The following is a 21,121-nucleotide window of genomic DNA, read 5'->3' on the forward strand; positions in this document are numbered from 1 at the left end:
TTCATTTTAAACAATAGTAAATGTTAATTATTGTACCATGCTGTAATACAATGATGCCTTCAAAATCCACAGAGTTGTATAGGACTTAAGACCTTTATAATAATAACCTGAAGCCATGATGCTTTTTCAATTCTCATGTATGTTTTTCCTACATGAGGAAAGTATAAAATTTTATTGAAGGACATAAAAGAGCATTTGAATAAATGAGAGCCAGTCTATGTACCTGAATGGGAGCATTCAACATTGTAAAGATGCAATTTATCCCAAATTAATCTGTATAATGAAACTTGTTGCCGGAGGTCATCAAGAGGACGTGACCGCCAATTGACCCAAGAGCTGGACCCAGGCAACTGGAAGCTCCTCACCCCCTCCTCTGTCCATGGAATGTATCCTTTGCTTACCGTTCCAACAGTGGGAGTCATCTTCAAGGATGAAGCCTTAAGAGAGTGAGGTGTTGTTGAGACCATCTGGACTGTATATGTGACTGAACCCAGTTATGGCCTCTATTATAAACTTTTAAGATTTGGTGGGTTGGTTCAGAGACCTACTCAAATTGCAGTCACCAAAGACAAGTCTTGTAAGCAAGTTCCCTTGCTTATTAAATCTGCCAGCTATCAATCTGTAGTAGTCTGCCTCTTTCTTTGTTCTCTCCTTGCTGTCTGTGTTCAGGGGGTCAGTTTGCAAACCAACAACTGGTGAGCCAGCCAGAAGATAGAATAAATGGGCCTTGAGAAAGAGTCATCTGTGGGGGAAATCCTGAGTTGGCCATTGACCTCTATGTGAGGAGAGGTGGCCCATATGTCAGATGCATGTGGAACACCCCATGAGTATGAGGACACCCCAAAAATGTGGCTGTTTTAATGAGCTTGTTTGAGAAACTACACTTAAGAGAGAATTTAACTAAAGAAGGGAAACAAATGGATGCCACAGTAGGCTGGCCTCTACTGTGGGCAGTTCGGCTGACCATTGATGCCCAACTAGAGACTAACTTGAGTTAGAAAGTTGGAAGAAGAGCTGAAGTTAGAAAAGGACATGCAGTTATCCACTACTCTGCTAGTTTCAGGAGCGGCAGACAATTTTGGAAGACCAGAATAATAAGTTGGAGACCTTAGAATGCTATTTTGGAAAGCTAGGAGATCACAAGCTGCCACTGATTAAAGTCCATGTGCTTGTGATAAAGCCTGATTAGGACAGTAAGAAGTAGAATCTTTGAGAAAGTGAGGAGAGCAAAGAGGAGGATATTGTAGTGATTGACAATGAAATAGGCAGAGTGGACCCATGCCATCCAACCTTTAATACAAAGAAAAATTTTAAATAGTAATTACCCTAGACTTTGATAATAGAGAAATACACCCCAAAACTCCCAGGAGAAAACCTGCATTCATTTTCTGTCCCTTCAAGTTGTATTTTATCTGAAATGTAAATACCTCAGGAGGTAACTAAAACAGACCATGATTGCCTGAGACTGAATAGAAAAAAGGAGGGAAAGAGACTATTTAAAATACAGATGACTACAGAAGCTCCCTTGCTCAAAATCTAGTCCACAGCTCCATAAGATTACCGGTAAAGGGCAAATACAAATTTTAATTTTAAAAGTCTTCTCCACAAATATTAGTAAAAAGCTTTAGCCATGTGAGTGGGTAAACTTAACTTGTTCCATCTACCAGAAACACATTTGGATTCAACTGGCTTATAAATTAGTGAGTTTTATATTGTTGTACCTGATTCTTGGCTAAAGTTTTAGAATGAAAGCTATGGGGTCTCTCTGTCTGTCTGTATGTTGATGTATGTCTATGAATATATGTTACATATATGTGACCTTTTTCTACCTCTGGAGGGTGTTGCCAAAATTAATCTGTAAATGAGCTCTATTTAATTGGCTTAAAGAAAAATAAGTTTTAATATCAATAGTGTACTTATGTAAAAATCAAACGATTTTTTTCATCTGCTAAAAGGACAAAGTTGTTTTGGACTGTTGGTCTGTTCTTAGTGGGAGTGTAAAAGGTTTTTCTTCACCTTTTAAGTAATCTGCCTAGAAAACAGAGATTCTGTGTTTTATCAAAATAATTTTCTGTGCTTCATGTTGTCTTTATCAGGCTTTGATTACTTAAGAAAACTGAGTCTTCTCTATTAAAAGAGGTACGTTGTGTTTTTGTTTTTACAACTATGTAACTTTATGTATTTGCCTTCGAAGTCTCTAATTATCACTTTGGTGAACTGGATAACTAAGTACTGTTTCACGGTGACCTATGGTCCTATTCAATCAAGTGTTTTAAACCTTTTGATATTTTTGACAAACTTACCCCAAATCAAATTCTTTAAAAAGTCCTGTTGACCTTCAACTAACTGGGATTTTCTAGAGGGCCCCTGGAATATCTCAGAGATATGTAATCTCTCCTTATAAAAGAGAATTAAATTAATTAGGCTTATTTGATATATGAAATTACATGGGAAGCACTGTCAAATAAGAAGTGATGCTAAACTTTCTTTAGGTTATTTTGTATAAATATATGTTATTAATATAAATGTTCCTGCAAAAGTGCTTCATCTTCAAGGTGTTTTAAGGAAAAGACTCTGACAGTACAGGTTTCTGATAATTAAGATCAATTTGCCTTCATGTGGGAGGGACAACAGACCTTTCAAATATCTCCTTAAGGCTAACTGCACAGCCCCACAGTATCTTATGGGATGGTAGCCCAAGATCTGTCCCTGTTCTCCTTCCCCACTACAGTAAAATGGACCCATTACACTGATGATATTATGTTAACATGTGAAGACTTGCCTCTGCTGCAGGACACTCTGCAGACTTTGCTGGAACATCTGTGAGGGAGAGGATGGGTGGTGAACTCATAGAAAATTCAAGGCCCAGGCACGGCCATCAAGTTTGGGGGAGTTATTTGGTTGGGTAAGATGTGCATTATCCTAGTAGCTGTGATTGAAAAGGTGCAAGCCTATCCAACCCCTAAGAACATGAAAGAGGTGCAAGGTTTTGTAGGAATTCGGGGGTTTTGGTTTTATTCCCTACCTAGCACAGTGCCTCCATCCTTTATACTGCCTGGTGAAGAAAGGGCACGTGTGGGGCTGGGAATGAGAGCAACAAGCTATCTCTGAAAAGACAAAAATATTAGTGAAGCAGATTAAAGCTCTGGGCATCTCTCATGCAGGGCTACCATTTGAGTTAGATGTATCTGTGACTCTGGAAGCTTTGGGTTGGGTGCTGTGGCAGGGGCAACAGAATGAGAAAGTATCCCTAGGATTTTGGTCCCAGTCCTGGAAGGGGGCAGAAACCCAATATACCCACCCCACCCCCAACACACACATACAGCAACAGCTCCTGACAGTGTATACAGTGCTCCTCAGGGTAGATTCTCTCACGAAAGAACAGCATATCATGGTAAGAACTTCCCTTCCTATCAAAGGGTGGATGGAGAATATGTTTCATCAACCCACTTCTGTCATGGCTCAAATTCCCACTTTGACTAAGTGGCATGCCTATATGCAGCAGAAGAGCACCCTGTCTGCCAGCCCACTGTCTCTAGAAATACAGATGCTACTAAGTCCTGTAGAATATGAAGATGCTCTGAATGCCTCCACCCCTATTCCTGTGGCAGCCCCTGCAGCCTATAGAGAGGGAGTGGAGGAAACTCCTGCTGATATCTGATAAACAGGTGCCTGGAAACAGGAACAAACCACAGCAGCCAGTGGGCTGAACTCAGAGCAGTTTGGCTGGTGATCACTCATGAACCCTGGTCATTAACCCTTTGCAATGACAGTTGGGCTATTATAAAGGGATGAACCCTATGACTTGGTCAATGGGAAGCTAAGGAGTGGATGATCATGAAAAAGCCTCTGTAGGGTCAGGATGTGTGGAAAGACTTTTAGGTTCGCCTGGAAGAGCTTAAGGCTGTCCTTGCTGTCTTCCACATGCTGGTTCACAAGGCACTGACACACCCTGGCAATCAAGAAGCTAATGCCCTAGCTCAGGTACAAGCCCTAGCAACTGACCCTTCACTATATATGGCAGATTGGTTGCATAGAAAGAGTGACCACCCACAATAGCATATTGTCAAGGATGCTGGATGGCCCTTGAAATACAGTGACTTGGTTAATGCAGTAACGACATGTCTTTGTGTTCTAAACAACACCTAAGGCAATTACCAAAGGAGTCTGGGGCCATATACTGGAGTTCCCAAACAGTGAAGTATTGGCAATTGATTATATTGGTCCCCTCCAAGTAAGGCTTCCAAATATGCCTTGGTTTTTGTGAACACTGCATCTGGCCTAACCCAATCTTTCCCCTGCCACGGCTCAAACCAGGCTGCCACCATTAGGGGATTAGAGAAGCTGAGTACCATGTACAGATACCTTCATCAAATAGATGGTAATTGGAGGTCACATTTCAAAGGTTATGATATGCAGACTGGGCAAAAGAACATGACATTGAATGGAGGTTTCATTGCCCCTATAATTGGCAAGCAGCAAGGTTGATAGAAAGGAAAAATAGGATATCAAAGCAGCAGATTAAAATACTAACAGGTAAAACCGCCTTGGCTTTAATACATTTGAATGATCAACCAGTAGGGCCTGTTGCCCCATATGACAGACTAGGGACCCCTGACGAGACACTCAATACCATAAAGGTATGGAAGTTGTAGGAAACAGCTTGACTCTCACCATGGATCAATCTGCTATGCTGCTGAGAACACCAAAGGCCCTATCATGTCTGGGAAAGGTGTCATCTACTATAATTTGCAATGGTACTTCTCACCTGGATGGCCAGATAGCTGCCAAACAAGCCACCGCCATGCTAGTGAAACCCCTTGCTGGCCGCTCAGGGCACACTGGGAAAGAGTGGCTGTGTAAGACCATAAGAGCCAGTCACAAGGGGTGGAGTGTTGGAGGAAGTCATCAAGAGGACATGACAATCAGCTGACCCATGCGCTAGACCCAGGCAATCAGAGGTTCCTCACCTCCTCCCCATCCTTGGAATGAATGTTCTGCCCACCATTCCCACGTGGGAGCCATTTTCACAGATGTAGCCTTAAGAGAGTAAGGTTCTGGTGAGGCCATCTGCACTAAATACATGACTGAACCCAGTTAAGGTCTCTATATAAACTTTAAGATTTGGCAGGCAGATGCAGAGATCTACTCATCATGCGGTCAACCAAGACAAGCCTCATAAATAAGTTCCCTTGGTTATTAAACCTGCCACCTACCAATCTGGAGTGGTCTGCCTCCTTCTTCAGTCTCTCCCTGCCTCCATGTATGGGGCCAGTTTGCAAAACAGCACAATTCCACGAAAACTCCACTGGAATCTGGGGTTGTGAAAAAGACTTGACAAAACTTACCTTAAAGTTGATCTGGAAGAAAATATTCACAAAACAGCCAAAGAATTTTTCTTTAAAAATACTGAAGAAGAACTTGACCTATCAAATATTAAAATGCATTTGAACGACAGTAGGGGAACCATAGGAATAAATAGACATATCAGTGAAAGAGAACAGAAAGTCCAAAAGAATAACTATGTATACATAGAAATTTAATATGTGATAAAAGTGGAGTTTCATATCTGTGGGAAAAGAATTATCAATCAATAAATAATGGCAGGATTCAGAGGTGGTAAAACTAAACTCTGGGAAATATACAACAGAGGCACTTTTTGGTCTAAAAAATCTCTTAGAGCGCTGGTTTTAATCTCCAGACTGTCACAAACCACTTCATTATCTCCAACCTGAATCTCTGCTCATCCCAACAAGTCCTTAAGGCCCAGGTCAAGAGCTTCCCTCTCCTGCATGGCGACACACTCACTCCTGTCTTCTTCCAGCTGCGCAAGTCTTCTTGGCACCTTAGGCAACCTCACCTGCTTCCACCCTCTTAACATTCTGAGAACAAGCACAGTCCAGACACACCCAGGCCAAGAAAGACTGCCAGAGAAAGAAGAGAACCCAGGCTGTCAGAAGACAAACCCAGGTCTGGAATGGAAGGAGGTTTCCAGGACATTCTGAGGCCTGGGGTGAATTAGCTGAAGCAGAAGGGGGAAGAAAAGTCACAAAGAAAAGTTTACATTCTTTTGATTGAAGGAGGAAGGGGCCTAGAAAGGAAATGGGGCCAGGGATGAAAGGGGATGCGTTTCTAGTTTTTTTGGTCCAGGGAAGGAAGGAAGAAAGGAAGGAAGGGGGAGGGAGGGAGGGAGGGAGAAGAATTAGAAAATGATTTGAAGGGGGAAAAAGCCCTGTTAGAGTCCAAATTTCCATGAGACCTCAAAATAAATCCAGGTGGCTTAATTTTTTTTTTTTTAATCTAGAAAGAGCAGGAGAAGGGCTTCCCTGGTGGCGCAGTGGTTGAGAGTCCGCCTGCCGATGCAGGGGACATGGGTTCGTGCCCCGGTCCGGGGAGATCCCACATGCCGCGGAGCGGCTGGGCCCGTGAGCCATGGCCGCTGAGCCTGCGCCTCTGGAGCCTGTGCTCCGCAACGGGAGAGGCCACAACAGTGAGAGGCCCGCGTACCGCAAAGAAAAAAATAATAAAAAAAAGAAAGAAATAAAGAGCAGGAGAAGAAAATACAGGTTATCTATAACATGGAAGGGACACTGTACTAAGTATAACACCCGAGACAGAAACAGATTTGATAGATATGACTATGTGAAAATTATAAAAACTATAGGACAAAAAACACCATAAAGTGAAAAAGCAAGTGAAAAAGCAGGAAGAAATATTTGCAATATATGACAGGAAAAAATGTATCCTTAATGTTGGAAGAAATACTACAAATGAATAAAAAGAATAAACATCCCAAATCAAGGGATATAATTGGGAAATTCTCAAAAGAAGAAATACAAATGACCAGTAAATATGTAAAACTGCATAACCTTATTAATAACCAAAGAAATGGCTATTTTGAAAACACGAGAAACCATTTTTCAATTATTTATTTATTTTTATTTTTGGCCGCATAGAGTCTTAGTTGCGGCACATGGGATGTTTCCGTTGTGGTGCGCGGGCTCTTCGTTGTGTCGCACAGGCTTTTCTCTAGTTGTCGCGTGCAGGCTCCAGAGAGCGTGGGCTCTGTAGTTGCTGCACGCAGGCTTAGTAATTGCAGCGCACGGGCTTAGTTGCCCTGCAGCATGTGGGATCTTAGTTCCCCGACCAGGGATCGAACCCGCGTCCCTGCATTGGAAGGCGGATTCTTAACCACTGGACCACCAGGGAAGTCCTAAAGAAACCATTTTTCATCTATCAATCTGGCAAAGATTTAAAAGAAGAATAATGGCCAGGGTGTCGGAGAAAATGACACTCACATGGTGTGGGTATAAGTAAAAATTGGTAAAAATCCTTTTGGATGACAATTTGGAAATACATATCACTTTCTTTTTTTTTTGCGGTACGCGGGCCTCTCACTGTTGTGGCCTCTCCCATTGCGGAGCACAGGCTCCGGACGCGCAGGCTCAGCGGCCATGGCTCATGCGCCCAGCCGCTCCGCGGCATGTGGGATCTTCCCGGACCGGGGCACGAACCCGTGTCCGCTTTATTGGCAGGCGGACTCTCAACCACTGCGCCACCAGGGAAGCCCTACATATCACTTTTTAAATATGTAAACCCTTTAACCCATTCATCTTACTTCCAAGAATTTGAAGGAAAAATTGGACAATACATAAAGATGCTCATTGTTTCATTGTTTATAATGGTGAAAATTTGGAACCAATTTAAACAATCGTCAATAGGGACTGGTTAAATAAGTTATGGTATGTATGCTGTGGAATACAGTGCAGCCATTCAAAATGATAACATGTATTTATTATCGGAAAAATGTTCATTAAATGTTATCATAAAAAAAGAAGGCTATAAACAGTATGGATAATATGACAGCATTTCTGTCAAAAGAAAAAGATCTGTATCTCTGTGTGTAGAAAATAAAAGTATATAAGGATATGCACTGAGCACTAATAGTGATTTATCTATGGAATAATGACATTATAAAAAACTTTCACTTTTGACTCCATAAGTATATGGATATTTATTGCAGTGAGCATGTGTTGCTTTTATAAAGAGAAAAACACAAAAGGTATTTCCAGTAGTGGAAAAAATAACACTCCAGATGAGGAAAATACATGAGAAAAAAAAATCTAAATATTAACAAATGAACCATAGCAGAGGGAAAGAATGGAGAGGAATATGTCTGTATGTGTGTGTAATAAGAATAGACTGTCTAGAAGTGTGTGACATAATTGCTAAATAAGTACTTTTAAAACAGAAGGGATATACTACAAGAAAACTCTAGGTACTACATCATTTCAGAAAACTTTGGGATTGGGGTAACAGAGGAGGAGGAAAGTGGGGAAGTGAAAATACTGTAAAAGTCTAATCTTATTTGGATGGCGAGAACAATGGGGAAAGTAATGCCATGGTAGGAAAAACAGTGCATCTTAATGGGGAAGATATTAAGTGTCCTTTTTTTTTTTTTTTTTTTGCGGTACACGGGCCTCTCACTGTTGTGGCCTCTCCAGTCACGGAGCACAGGCTCCGGACGCGCAGGCTCAGCGGCCATGGCTCACGGGCCCAGCCGCTCCGCGGCATGTGGGATCCTCCCGGACCGGGGCACGAACCCGTGTCCCCTGCATCGGCAGGCGGACTCTCAACCACTGCACCACCAGGGAAGCCCTAAGTGTCCTGTTTATAGATAATGATAGAGTCATATGTAACAATTAAGAGAGCAAGGAAAGGAAAGATAACCATTGATGGACTAGAAAATACTGCAGAACTTCTAAATTATTATTTCAAGGACAAGGATAAAAAGATGGTCAAGCAGAAAGGAGAAGAGAGGGGTAAAAGAAAATTTAACTAAATGAAGGTTAAAATTAAATATTAAAATTCCAAAAAAATCAGTTCAGCCCCAAATTTTAATCACTGTAAAGACAAATTCTCTTACATTAATTTCACGAAAACCTAGGAATAATAGGGAAAGTAACAGATAAGATACAAAACAGAAAAAAGAGAGGATTAAAATTCCATAGTGTGAAGGATCTGAGGGGGAAAAAAAATCTACTGTTAAGGAAACATGCACACATTTCTCTGCCTCTTAATTTTTTCTAAACCTACTGTCACTGTCTGCCTATATAATTCCATGCCAGAGCTTTGCAGCTGGTCCCCACTGGGGCTTAAGCAGACACCTCTCTGTGTTTCCATTTAAAAGTCTTTATTTCAAGATGGTAAATGGGGAAAACTGGGCAACTGACGCCAGGTACCCATGGGACAGAAATGCAACCAATGTCCAACAGCCCTGCGTGCTCATGGTCTTGTCCAGTTTCTATTGTTTCAATAAATACCCTCTTTAAAAAAAAAAAAAAAGTCTTTATTTCAATAGGTGGGCCTAGAGCATCTGCACTTCCAAAATTACCACACAACTGATCCAAAATGATTGAAACAAAATTGGTTTCAAAAATTGCCTTAGGCTGAAAAGAAGATGAAGGCTAACATTTCAGACCTAAAGAAACATTTATCACAATTCTCTGTCTGTAATAGACTTCTGTGGTTGTAACAGAAATGTTGACAGCTTGTTAATTATAGAAATGCTAGTGAGCATCACTGTTATTCTTTTGAAAGACCTGACAAAAGAGTTCGGAGGTTTTTTACTTAAACCAAGCCTTACAGCACCTCAAGTCCAATCTCTCCTCCCCAATGAGCCTGAATTCAGTTCCATTTTCCTGCCAGCATACAGTGTGATGACTCAGAGAAAGGTCTTCAATAAACCCCAACTCCAACATTCCCACCCCACAAAGAAGATAATTGAAGTCTGAGAATCACATTTGAGATTCAAGGACTTTTTAGGGTTTGCAAGGGTACACCATTTGACAAGACCCAGAATAGTTTCAACCTCTCTGAGATCCACGAACTAGTGTGCATCAAACTGTGAAAGTCACAGCATCAGGAAATAGCATAGGACCTTACACATCGCAGCCACCAATAAATATTCATGTGTGATTCAGACCCTCACTCTCAAACTCAACGGGAGTTATACCATCTTCCTTGGGTAGGGAAAGCAAGGTATGTGATAAATAGAGGATTGTATCTGTGTTTTAAATGTATCTCTGCCACTAACCAGTTGTATAATATGAGTAATCATTTAACCTCTTGGTCTTCGTATTTTATTCACTTGTAAAATGGAGAGGGTCTGAGCAATAACTTTCAACCACCGTTGTCTGTCCCACCAGTTACTCAAAGAACATAGACAGAAACAAAACTCCGCTTTCCCCAGAGATATTTCTAAATTTATAAGTATTCAGTCACCATAAGTATCAATTACAATAAAGTTTTAAAAGAAACAAAATTACAGTGGGTCCCTAGGAAGAGATTTTATTGGTGTGGCCTAGACCTAAGATGAAATTAAAAGGGCAATGATTCCTTTAAAAGTGCTTCAACTCCAAAATAAACAGAATTTTAGCAGGTTTTGTATGTCTGTGTCTTGCTGATTATTTTGAGCTCCTCTGAAGAAGGTTTTCTTAACAGTGATGATACTGACATTTTTGGTTAGGGGTGGGGGCCTCTGTGGCGATTCCCTGTAAGATGTTTAGTGGCATCTCTGCCATGAAGAGATGCATTCAGTGCCAGTTGTGACAACCAACAATGTCTTCAGACATTGCCAAATGTCCCCTGGAAGGAGGGGGTATAATTGCCCTCCTGAGATTTGCTACTTTGAAGGGTAAGATGCCATGAAAATTATATTTTTTAATGTAATTTTTAATGTAATTCTTTAAAAGTATTTTCTGTTAATGAACTGGATTAATGCAGAATTTAAGGTATTTATTGGAGGCTAATGTTTCTATTTGATTTTACACTACTTGGAAGGAAATGATCATTTATTACACATATAGTACATGTAATTAATGCATATATATGGCATACAATACATAAAATCAAATGTGAATAATGTTTGACTCATGCCAGAAGACATAAACAAATTTACACTCTTTCACTTCATTGAATTATAAGGTGTCTAGGTGTATTCTAGAAAGATACTTTGATCTTAGATTTGAAAATGGTCAAAAATAACCTGCTAGTGGAAAAAAACAAGGTTCTAGTAGAGAATTATGAATTAATTATTCTTTCAGTCATTCAACTAATGTTTCATTACTGATAATAAAGTGTTTATAAATGACATGCTGGTTACATTTTTAAGAGTTAATCCTTCACATAAGAACCCATTGATACATAGCCCTAAGCAAGCTATGCTGTGGTGTGGTTAGCCCTCTGAAGATTTAGAGTTACCATCACAGAAGCAGAAGAGAGAGAGAAAAGTGAATTTAAAACCATAGTTTAAATAAGGGGTATAACTTGCAATATAGTCTTTGGCTTAAATACAAATTATCATCCAAATGCCTAGAAGCAGCCACAAACTGGAGGTCAAAACAAAGTTACATAGTCAGCCTAACATTTTAAAAAAACATTACTGCTAATTAACCAATACTTTCAAATAGTACATTTCCTCACATTTAAACTTATAAACATTTCCTCCAATTAACAACAGAAGCAATTTTGCATCATTTAAAAAATAGATGGTAAATAATTTTGCAAATAATAACAAAAATATCTAATCTATTAAAGTTAGATCAATATTTTGATTGTAATACTTTTTTGCCAGTTAATTTTACAGCACCAAGAAATCTACAAAACATTTCTCAAAGAGGCATCTCTGTTCTTTGTAACAAGGTGCATACATACAGTCAGGGGAAGAATGCATGAAAGACAGCAATCTATCTTGGGAACTTATTAGGATAGTTGTTACTTTAAAACTAGGATATTGAATTAATTTCATAATCTGAAGAGCTGGACCACCAAATTCATAAACAAATATATATTTATATTTATACAGTATTATCTAAAAATCAGAATTCTAAATTCATGAATAAATGAGAGTGTGAAATTTTAATACTGTAATTTCAAAGGCAGTAAAACGCCCTTCTAATCTTGGATTTTTTTTTTTTTTTTACATTTTTCTCACCTATTTGAAACACATGGCTTTGAGGCCCAGGAAAGGACAACAAAGATCTCTCCCCCACAAAGTCAAAATGGACATACACAAAAGGCTGGGACCTCACTGTCTTCCAGTCTGTGACTCTCACATGCAGCACAAACATCTTTATCAAGGAATTCAGATGCATTCAATTATATCTTTAAAATCCCTGACTATGTGAATTGTATAGGAAAGAAAACAAAGACACATCATTTATTTTACGGCTTGATTTAGGAGAAGTCAAAGAAAAGAAAGAGAAAACAAGACAAGAGACTGGAAACTAGACATAAGAATGTACTGACCTCTACAAAGTGCTCTCCACTGGCAAATCTTTCAGCAGAGTGTAACCTGGGCTCCAAGTGTCCCTCTATTCTAGAGAGCAAAATCAGAAGGGGCAAAATGAGGAGAGAGATTGATATGTGCAAGAAGTCCTAGACTGAACTCAAGATTTCTGGTATGAACCTCACAACTCCCTGGAGGCACTTTGCCCTGGCGCCTCTGCAATGAACAATTAGACACATTTTTTCCCGGGAGGGCATTGTCTTCTACTCGCTTTTTCTCCATATTTTTCTCCATAAAATAAAAGTCTTGAGTTTGCAGAAAGAATAGCCATCTATGTATTCCCAGTGAGAATCTAAGGCCTCCCAAATCTACTAGTAGCTGCAAACCAACCACAGAAAGTTGCAGACCTGCCCAGATGGGCCGAGGCCAAAGGCTGCCGCTGCGCTTTCCAGGTTACCTGGTCAAGCACGTAAGAAAAATGAAGTCGGGTGTAGCGAGTTCTCTGCAAGGTTGGCGCAACGTTCCAAAACTGGTAAAAATCTATCCCTCCATAAAATTAAGAAAAGCTCCAGCCTTCGCCTGGCAAACCCGGAAAAGTGCGCTTCAGCCGTGGGGTGGGGGGCCATCTCCTTCACAGTGGAATTATCTCTAAGGAAATCCTCGAAGCTCCTCATTCTCAGGGACGGGGGCTCACAAATTTCTTCTCTCTGTCCCTTCCCAGAGTGAAGCTGATGAAAGAATGCGCTACCTCAGTGTGCCTTGGAGAAGTTTATTCCCTTTGAGTTAATAAAATTAAGCCAAGCCCCCTGCGATGGTGAAGACAGGATATCCTGACAGTAGACCCGGGCCTCTAGACACCTCTCAGAACCCGCCCGCCCCGGCGCCCAGACACAGCGTCCGGCGGGGTTCGGACTCGGCGGCAGCAGCCAGAGCCCTTTTCCCGCGATTCCACCAAGGCCAACCTAGGCTTTTGGTCTCAGTCGCCGGAGAGCCCCAGACACGCAGAAGCCAAAGGGGACATCTGGAAAGAAACATTCCCATTTCTTGCATAGGGCACCTAGACTCGGAAAATTACACGACTTGCTTAGGGTAAGAAGCCGGAATTCACCACTTTCAACTTGTGCAGCAAAAAGGCGTGCGGAGGCGCGGTCCCCTGGGGCACCGACAACTTCTCCTCACCTCCGGCGGCTAGGAGCAGAGGTTGGGGGTCCTCTCTGCGCTCGAGGGCTGTAAGGTCCCGTGGACCCGCGGCTGCTTCTGCTCGCGGAGGGCAATCAAGAAGCTATTGGGCTAGGGAGAGCCCAAAGGGGAGACACCCCGAGAGGGAAAATTAGGAAACCTCTGTAAATTGGAGCAAGGGGGTGCTTTCCTTCCTTGGCCAGGGGTGCCGGGAACGCAACCCTCCTGGGATCCCTCTTCACCCCTTCCCCGCCTGCCGGGTTTTCTACACCGTGCATTGTTGGCCCTCGTTTGTGATGTTTCTCACTAAAAGTTGTCCTTGAGGCGGATTCGGAAGTCTGCACAAGCTAGAGAAGGTTTGTGCTTTGACATTATCCTCATCACCCTCTCCATTTTGCCTCTGCCTGTCGCATTTCATGAAAATAAGCTCTTAGAAAAGAAAGTCTCTCTGTTGAGGCGGCAGCAAACTCACAGAAATGATGTAAATGGTTGCAGGGCTTTTTTCTTCCTCTCTGCTATTTTCTTTTTTTTGAGTGAACTGTGAAGATCTGCGAAAATAATATCAGGGTTTTCCGTCAGAATGAGCTTTGCCCTGCATTCAGGCGTAGCATGATCTGACCCGACACCTCCAACCATCTGTGCTATCTATCTGCCTTCTGACTTACCAGAGCTGTACAAGCCACATACAAATTGTACTTGATACTAAAGAAAAGACAGCCGGGCCCAGTCCAGTTCTGGGGCGAACATTCCCATCTGATTCCTTTCTGGGGATAGGACCTCCAAAGATATTTTTCCTGGCGTCTTCGTTGGAGTTCCCTCCTCCAATTATTTTCTTCAAACTAAATAAACCCCTATCAAAAGCCCAGGTGATATCGTAGTTACTTTTGACCTAGGTCTCAGAAAACGGTATGATGAGAATGTCAACTGAGAATCAATAAAGTTGCCAATTCAACTGCTGGCCCCAAGGCAGAGCCGCCAAGAAGGCCCTTTCTCTCTTCAGGAGGGGTCAGGGCTCAGGGGCTTAAGAAGTGCTTTCTACACCCCCTTCTCTATTGGTGTGGTTCCCCCTTCTCTATTTTACTTTTATTGAATTACTTTTGGGTCCAAAGGCCAAGGTTAGAGTTTCTATCCCCAGCTCAAGAGTTAAACATTCTAACACAGGGTATGGCAAAATTAGCCTGCAAGAAGAGCAAATCGATACTTCTTTAAAAAGGTCTTTGAAACAAGCTTTTAAGTTGCTGTCCTGACCTACCAGTGACTTCTCACTCTAGATGTGGCTATGCTGCACATTTGTTGAAGTCCATTAAACTGGGGAGAAAAAACTGAAAAGTATAAACTTGGGGTTTGCGGCGCCGCTTTTGTTGAGAGTGTTTTACTTCATGGTCAGCACCTGTGTTATCAGGAATGAGAGTGTCCTAGCTCGTATTTTAAATGATATCAGGAGACTTTTGAAGGTGATGGGGGTAGAGTCCAAACTGACCTCTTCTACAGATCCTGGGTCCTGTCCCTTCTGCTTCACATTCGATTCCCACTCGGCTGCTTTGGCAGCCGGCAAGGCATGCAGGGATGGGTGCTGGCAAGAAGAGAGGTGATCCACTTCCCCTCCCTCCCCATTCGTGCTCTCCCTCAAGGTTTTCTGTTTCGTTACAACTAAACTTGGTGAGTTCTCTTGGAGGATTTCGATTTGGCCCAGTCCTCTTTGTCCTCTGGAGGCCTCTTGACCCAGGCAGCGCCTCGCCCCAAAGTGGATTTCTGTAGCATCACTGCCTCTTGGTGGTGGTGGGGGGGGGGGGCGCTGGGGCAGGGTTGCGGGGGAAGAGAGAGGAACAAGGCTGGGGGTGGTAGTGAAACGCTGCGGCTCTCGCCCCTCTTTTCCTCCTCCAAGTTCTGCAAAATACTAAATCTACCGGAGAACGGCGGGCGCTGTCGAGAGCGGGGAGGTGCTGAAATGGCCGGGGCGCTCCGGTCGCAGTCTTGATTGGCAGAGCCGGCCAGTGACTGACAGGGGGTCTCCATGGCGCCCGCGCCGCCAATCCGCCCACCCCAGTAGCGGCGCCCGCTAGCTGGCCTGCGTGCCCTAACGGAGCCGAGCCGAACCCGAGCTGCGGAGCCGGCACCTCCTCCAATCCCTTCCGCTCTCTCGCTCCCCGCTGTTGCCCCGCCGCCGCCGCTGCCTCGGCCGTGCGTCCTGGTGGCCCCGAGCCGCTCCACCAAGGAGAGTCTGGCGCACCCGGCAGCGCCCGCGGGCATCTGCTGCGTGTCCCGCTGCGGACTCAGCGCCTCCGCTGCCGCCGGCACTGCCTCGATGTTCCAGCTGCCTATCTTGAATTTCAGTCCCCAGCAAGTGGCCGGGGTATGCGAGACTCTAGAGGAGAGCGGCGACGTGGAGCGCCTGGGTCGCTTCCTCTGGTCGCTGCCTGTGGCCCCTGCGGCCTGCGAGGCGCTCAACAAGAATGAATCCGTGCTGCGCGCGAGAGCCATCGTGGCCTTCCACGGTGGCAACTACCGCGAGCTCTACCATATCCTAGAAAACCACAAGTTCACCAAGGAGTCGCACGCCAAACTGCAGGCGCTGTGGCTCGAAGCGCATTACCAGGAGGCTGAGAAGCTGCGAGGACGGCCCTTGGGGCCTGTGGACAAGTACCGCGTGAGGAAGAAGTTCCCGCTACCGCGCACCATCTGGGATGGCGAACAGAAGACACACTGCTTCAAGGAGCGCACGCGGCACCTGCTTCGGGAATGGTACCTGCAGGACCCATACCCTAACCCCAGCAAAAAGCGTGAGCTCGCCCAGGCAACTGGACTGACCCCTACGCAGGTGGGCAACTGGTTCAAAAACCGCCGACAAAGGGACCGGGCGGCTGCAGCCAAGAACAGGTCGGTACCTAAAGGCCTTCTCCAAGCCTTGAACTCACCAGGGAGGGAGAGGGTGACCGCACCCCCCGGCGCCCTTACCGAAGGCCTGGAGACTTGGATTTCGTAGGAATTGGGATGGGATTGAGGTCTTCGGTTTTGAGCCCACTGCGTTCTGGGATCCTGGGTCGGGGTTTCCTTCCGGGCTTTTGATTCCCCACCCTTTCTTTTTGGTTCTCGGTGCCTGAGGGTCGCTCCAGCAGCTGGTTCTAGTCACCAAACCAAGGCTACATTGAGAGGGGGAAAGAAAGAAAAATTAAAATCCCATAAACAATTACAGACCCCAAGGCCCAAAGCTAATTATTGTCAGCCTGGGCCCAGGCTCCTATTATTAAGTGAAGCCTGGCTTATTAGCAGTGTGGCAGTTTAGTGTTGTCATTTTTAAAGCCCAGATGCATCCTTCTCTAATGCTTTGAAATTTCTAACTTATGTCTGTAAGAAGTGGAAAGTCGAGTTCTACTCTTCCCACGTGTGGGCAGCCCTGTCTCAAAACAGCAAACTAGTTGGCAGAGGTTTTTCATTCCCCAGCATGTGGCTCTCAATCAGCCAAATATTCTGACCAAGAACCCAGACTTTTCTCCCAGGTCCAAAGCTTCTGTGCAACCGTCAGGCCGCCCTTTTTGCCGGCCTCGGGGGCACTCACACAAGCATATGCCCTAGGCAGATGCAGGCTGGGAAAGGGGTCTCCTGTCCCAGAGCCTGACCTCTCCTTGTCACCCACACCTCATTTATCCTGAGAGCATTGTAAATCTCCCAAAGGTGACCAATACCAGGAACGACCTTGCGAGCACAGCATCCCAAAGATTGGGGAGATAGGGAGCCAAGAAAGGACTAAGAAGGAGGAGGGGGCAACCGCAGGGCTCCACAGACCAGCCGCCGCACGCCTCCTGCCCGGCCTCTCTTGCCTCGTCTTACCCGCTTTAACTGCCCGGGTCTGAGGGAGAGTCGCTGACTGCTGGGCTTAAGGGATGCGGACCAGGGGACGGGGGTACCGGCAGCTATGTTACACACAGTGACTCGTTTCCTTTCCTTCCCCGTAGGCTTCAGCAGCAGGTCCTGTCGCAGGGCCCCGGCCGGGCGCTAAGGGCCGAGGAAGAGGGCACGCCCGAGGTGCTGGGCACCGCCGCCAGCCCGGCCGCCAGCCTATCCAGCAAGGCAGCCACTTCGGCCATCTCCATCACGTCCAGCGACAGCGAGTGCGACATCTGAGCTGCCCGCCCAGCACGCTCAGAAACAGAATTTGGTGTAAAAAACGAGACAAACAAAATGAAGGAGAGAGAAAGGACGAGAGACCAAGCAACCCAGCGCTTGCGAATCCAGGTGACCAGGGACCCGCGGGCTCGGGTTGCCGTGTCCACCCCGCGGCCTGACCCGTTCCACTGGCGCCCTCCGGCTGCTACCACAGGGGCCCGCGGTGAGGCCAGACCCAGCTCCACGTTCTCCTTGCTTTGCTTTTTCCCAAGGATTTTGCTGCAAAGATGCCTCCGGCACCCGAACTGCACGCTGAGAGTCTGCCCTGAATCTCCCGTGGGTATTTCACGTCGAAAGGACGCTGTTACATATGTATAACTTTTGCTTTAAAGGTTTTTTTTAACAAAACATATATATGTTGTTTATTTACTTATTTAAGAGACTGCGTGGTAGGTTTCTCTGTATCCAGAGAACTTGCTGTTTCTAAAGGTGCAGGGTGAAGCCGATGGGTTCTGTGTGAAGAAGCCAAACAATAAAAACCTGGTGAGCAACCTTTCTTAATTAAGAGAGCTGCTCTCAGATTCCTAAAAAGAAAACAGAGAGATCTTTCTCTTGGGACCCCAGATAGGGGTCCTTGTGCAAATGGTCTCAGGAGAGTCTTCTCTGTATCTTTTGCCTTTTTCTGATGTCTCCTGGTATATTTTTAAAACAGCCCAAGGTAGGTCCATAACCACTTCCTTGTCAAATTGTATGCATATGTGTATGTATGTACATACATATGCGTGCATGTGTGATATATTTAAACCTAGAAATTGGCAACATGATCATCCCCTATAAGGCAACTCCCCGCATCCCCAGCACAGGTAACTAACTGTGGCTTGTCCACTTGATACTCACTCAGCTTTCAGGAACAATTTTGGAAGCCAAACTCTGGAACTCAATAGTGAGTTCTATTTTATAAAAATACAAGACTATTCCAACAGAGGCTCTGCAATGAGAAAGGTTTTCCATCTCCTTTGAGGCTCCCCACCCATACAAAAGCAGTAGGTACCCATAATCATGCAAGTGAGCACATACTGCATTTAGTATTGAACTTGTACTAAAATAAGACAAAAGAAGATAGGAGAGGTTGTAATAACTAGACTAGCATCTCCTCAACGCAGAAGCAGGTTTTAATCAAATGCATTGTTTTCAACAAAACGGATACTGAGATGGGGGAAAGGATGTAATCATGTCACATAGTGAGGTCAAATAGAAGGCGGCAGAGAAAGGACTGGCATTTTAAAAATCTGATCGTTGTATTGAACACGAAACAAGTTATCTAGAGCCTCGTTGTCCTGTAATGGCCTCTATTAAAAATATCAAATATTCTCAGAATTAAATTTGTCCTCCCAAAGTGTGCAGGTGCACACAGGCACATAGACACACACATACCAAAAACAAAACAAAACAAAACAAACCACCTACTGTCCTAGCACTAAAAAAGTAAATGCTACCTGGAAGAGTCTCTAAGCTTTCTTCCTAGTGAAATGGATTGCATATTATAAAATTTGACATTGATCTTTAGAGCTGAACTTCCTCCTGGAGCACCCGCCCTCACTTCCGCCGTTGGACTTCTTTCAATTTGCCTCTCTGTCCTTAGCAGATGCTCTTTGGTTCAGAAGCCTGCTAACTTATTTGGGTAGAAGTGCCAATGTGCAAACCAAACAAAAATAAGTGAAGTCATGGAAGACAAAAAGCAGTCAAATGGCAAGATATATGGGGAAAGCCCAGGACATGAATAAGGGCTGATTTTTAGTTTCTAAATCACTTAAACAGATTTGGCCTCGTTTTGGGCTTTATAAATGGCTGTCTTTGTATACCGGGGCCCTTATCCAGAGAATTGTTGACAATCAAAACTCTCTTGCACAAGGGCTCTACATGGAAGGAGTGGGAAAGTCTTTGTGACCAAGCTGGTGTTCTTCCGGAAAGCAACCAAATGCCCTTCTGCGGGTCCTGAAAGGCTAGGATGGTAGAGCTTCCTCAAGGTTCTATTTTATTTCCTAGAGCCCCTGGTACTTCCTAGAATGCCAAGAAGCAGGACCAGGATTCCAAAGAGAAGGGAGGCATCTAGACTACAAAATTTAAAGAGGCATTCACTCTCAAGGTCAAGCAAGTGCACAGCATCTGGGAGTGAGTACCTCCTTAAATTTTGCACTCTAGGTGCCTCCCTTGCCTCACCCTAGCCCTGAATCTGCTAAGGAGTATCGCACTTCAACGAAAAATCAACAGCTTTCCAGTTTTGTTCCCCAGTCAGACTCCATCCTAACTACACAGCTGTCTAGACCAGCATTTGGAGAAAATAGCTGGCAAATTTTATCTCTTAAGCTGATGCTTCCAGGTCTAAGAGGGAAGGAAAAGGACGAATTAGTGGAACAATGTGACGGAATTTAAGATTCTAAAAATCCCACGCCACTCGGCAGTTCAAATGATGCCTAAGGGCAGAAGGAAGTGTCCATTCTGCATTCTCAAGGGGAAAAAAAGGGGGGGGTAACATAACATAAACATAGTTCTTAGCAAGAACTAAACTTTCTTTTTACAAATAATTTTTAAATAATGCTTAATTGTGTGGCAAAAAAAGAGAAGGCCAAACAGTGATGGAGGATTTTTCTTCCTGCTTTGGTGAAAGCCTTTAAAGTACATCTAATTTGCTTAAAGTAACATGCTGCCTAAGCGTTACATTATAAAGTAACTATTCTGTTTCACCAATTTGTTGATTTATTTATATAATTTCACTTTAGCATCTTAAGAGGTGACACATTATTTAAAAGATTTTTTTAAATGTTTATCTGAAACCTGGTGGCACCTAACTATGAATAATCATTCTTTGTGAATAATCAATTCATTGATGATTACTTGTTGGAAATTGGTCCAAATCTTCACACAGATTTACTTTATTTTAATTGGTCCAAATCTGCCCATGGACAGGTATCGTAAAGTTTTTCGTTTTAAGATATTTTTTCCTTATCAGCTTTATCCTGGTCTAGAAAGGGTTTTTTTTGGTTGTTGTTGTTGTTTTTGTTTCTAATTCCAGTTACTAGCAGTGCTGAAGGTTTCTGAATCTGGAGAGATACTTATGATCATGGGTTTCTTTTCTTTCTTTTCTTAAAATTATTTTCCTATAACAATTTCCCCAAAAGCAGTTACTGCAGTAGAGTAGAAAGAAGCTGCATTTTTGCATTTCAACAGATCTGACCAGTGTGAGGATTTAACCCTCAGCCCCAGCTCGGGCTCCTTTACGGGTAATATTTCAACCACCCGCCAGTTAAACCAAAAGCGCGACAACTCCTGCGCCCCAAATGCCGCAGTTCCTCTGTCCTCCACTTTAATGACCCACTCGGTTTCCACGGCCGCCCTCGTACCCCATCCCACCCCCACTCCCCGCGCCGCCTTTCCCAACACCAGTTTGTTTATAAAAATCTGGGAGGGAGGGGATGAGAGGCTGGGGGTGGGGAAGGACTTGCTCTTTGTTTACATTAAACAAATGACAGGCAAAGAGCTCAAGCAAAA

The 21,121-nt window shown here is 43.9% G+C and overlaps 1 protein-coding gene across 1 annotated transcript; it reads left to right on the forward strand.

Annotated features, from left to right (window-relative positions):
• Positions 1-15,773: 15,773 nt before the first annotated feature.
• Positions 15,774-17,590, forward strand: SIX6 (SIX homeobox 6; the record flags this gene model as incomplete). The annotated part of the gene is made up of 2 exons (XM_082619025.1): positions 15,774-16,345; positions 17,422-17,590. 2 exons carry the CDS (start codon positions 15,774-15,776, stop codon positions 17,588-17,590), a joined length of 741 nt encoding a protein of 246 aa, XP_082475151.1.
• Positions 17,591-21,121: the final 3,531 nt, after the last annotated feature.

This window comes from Mesoplodon mirus (genome assembly GCF_964341445.2).
Source record: "Mesoplodon mirus genome assembly, chromosome: 4".
Lineage (NCBI taxonomy): Eukaryota > Metazoa > Chordata > Mammalia > Artiodactyla > Ziphiidae > Mesoplodon > Mesoplodon mirus.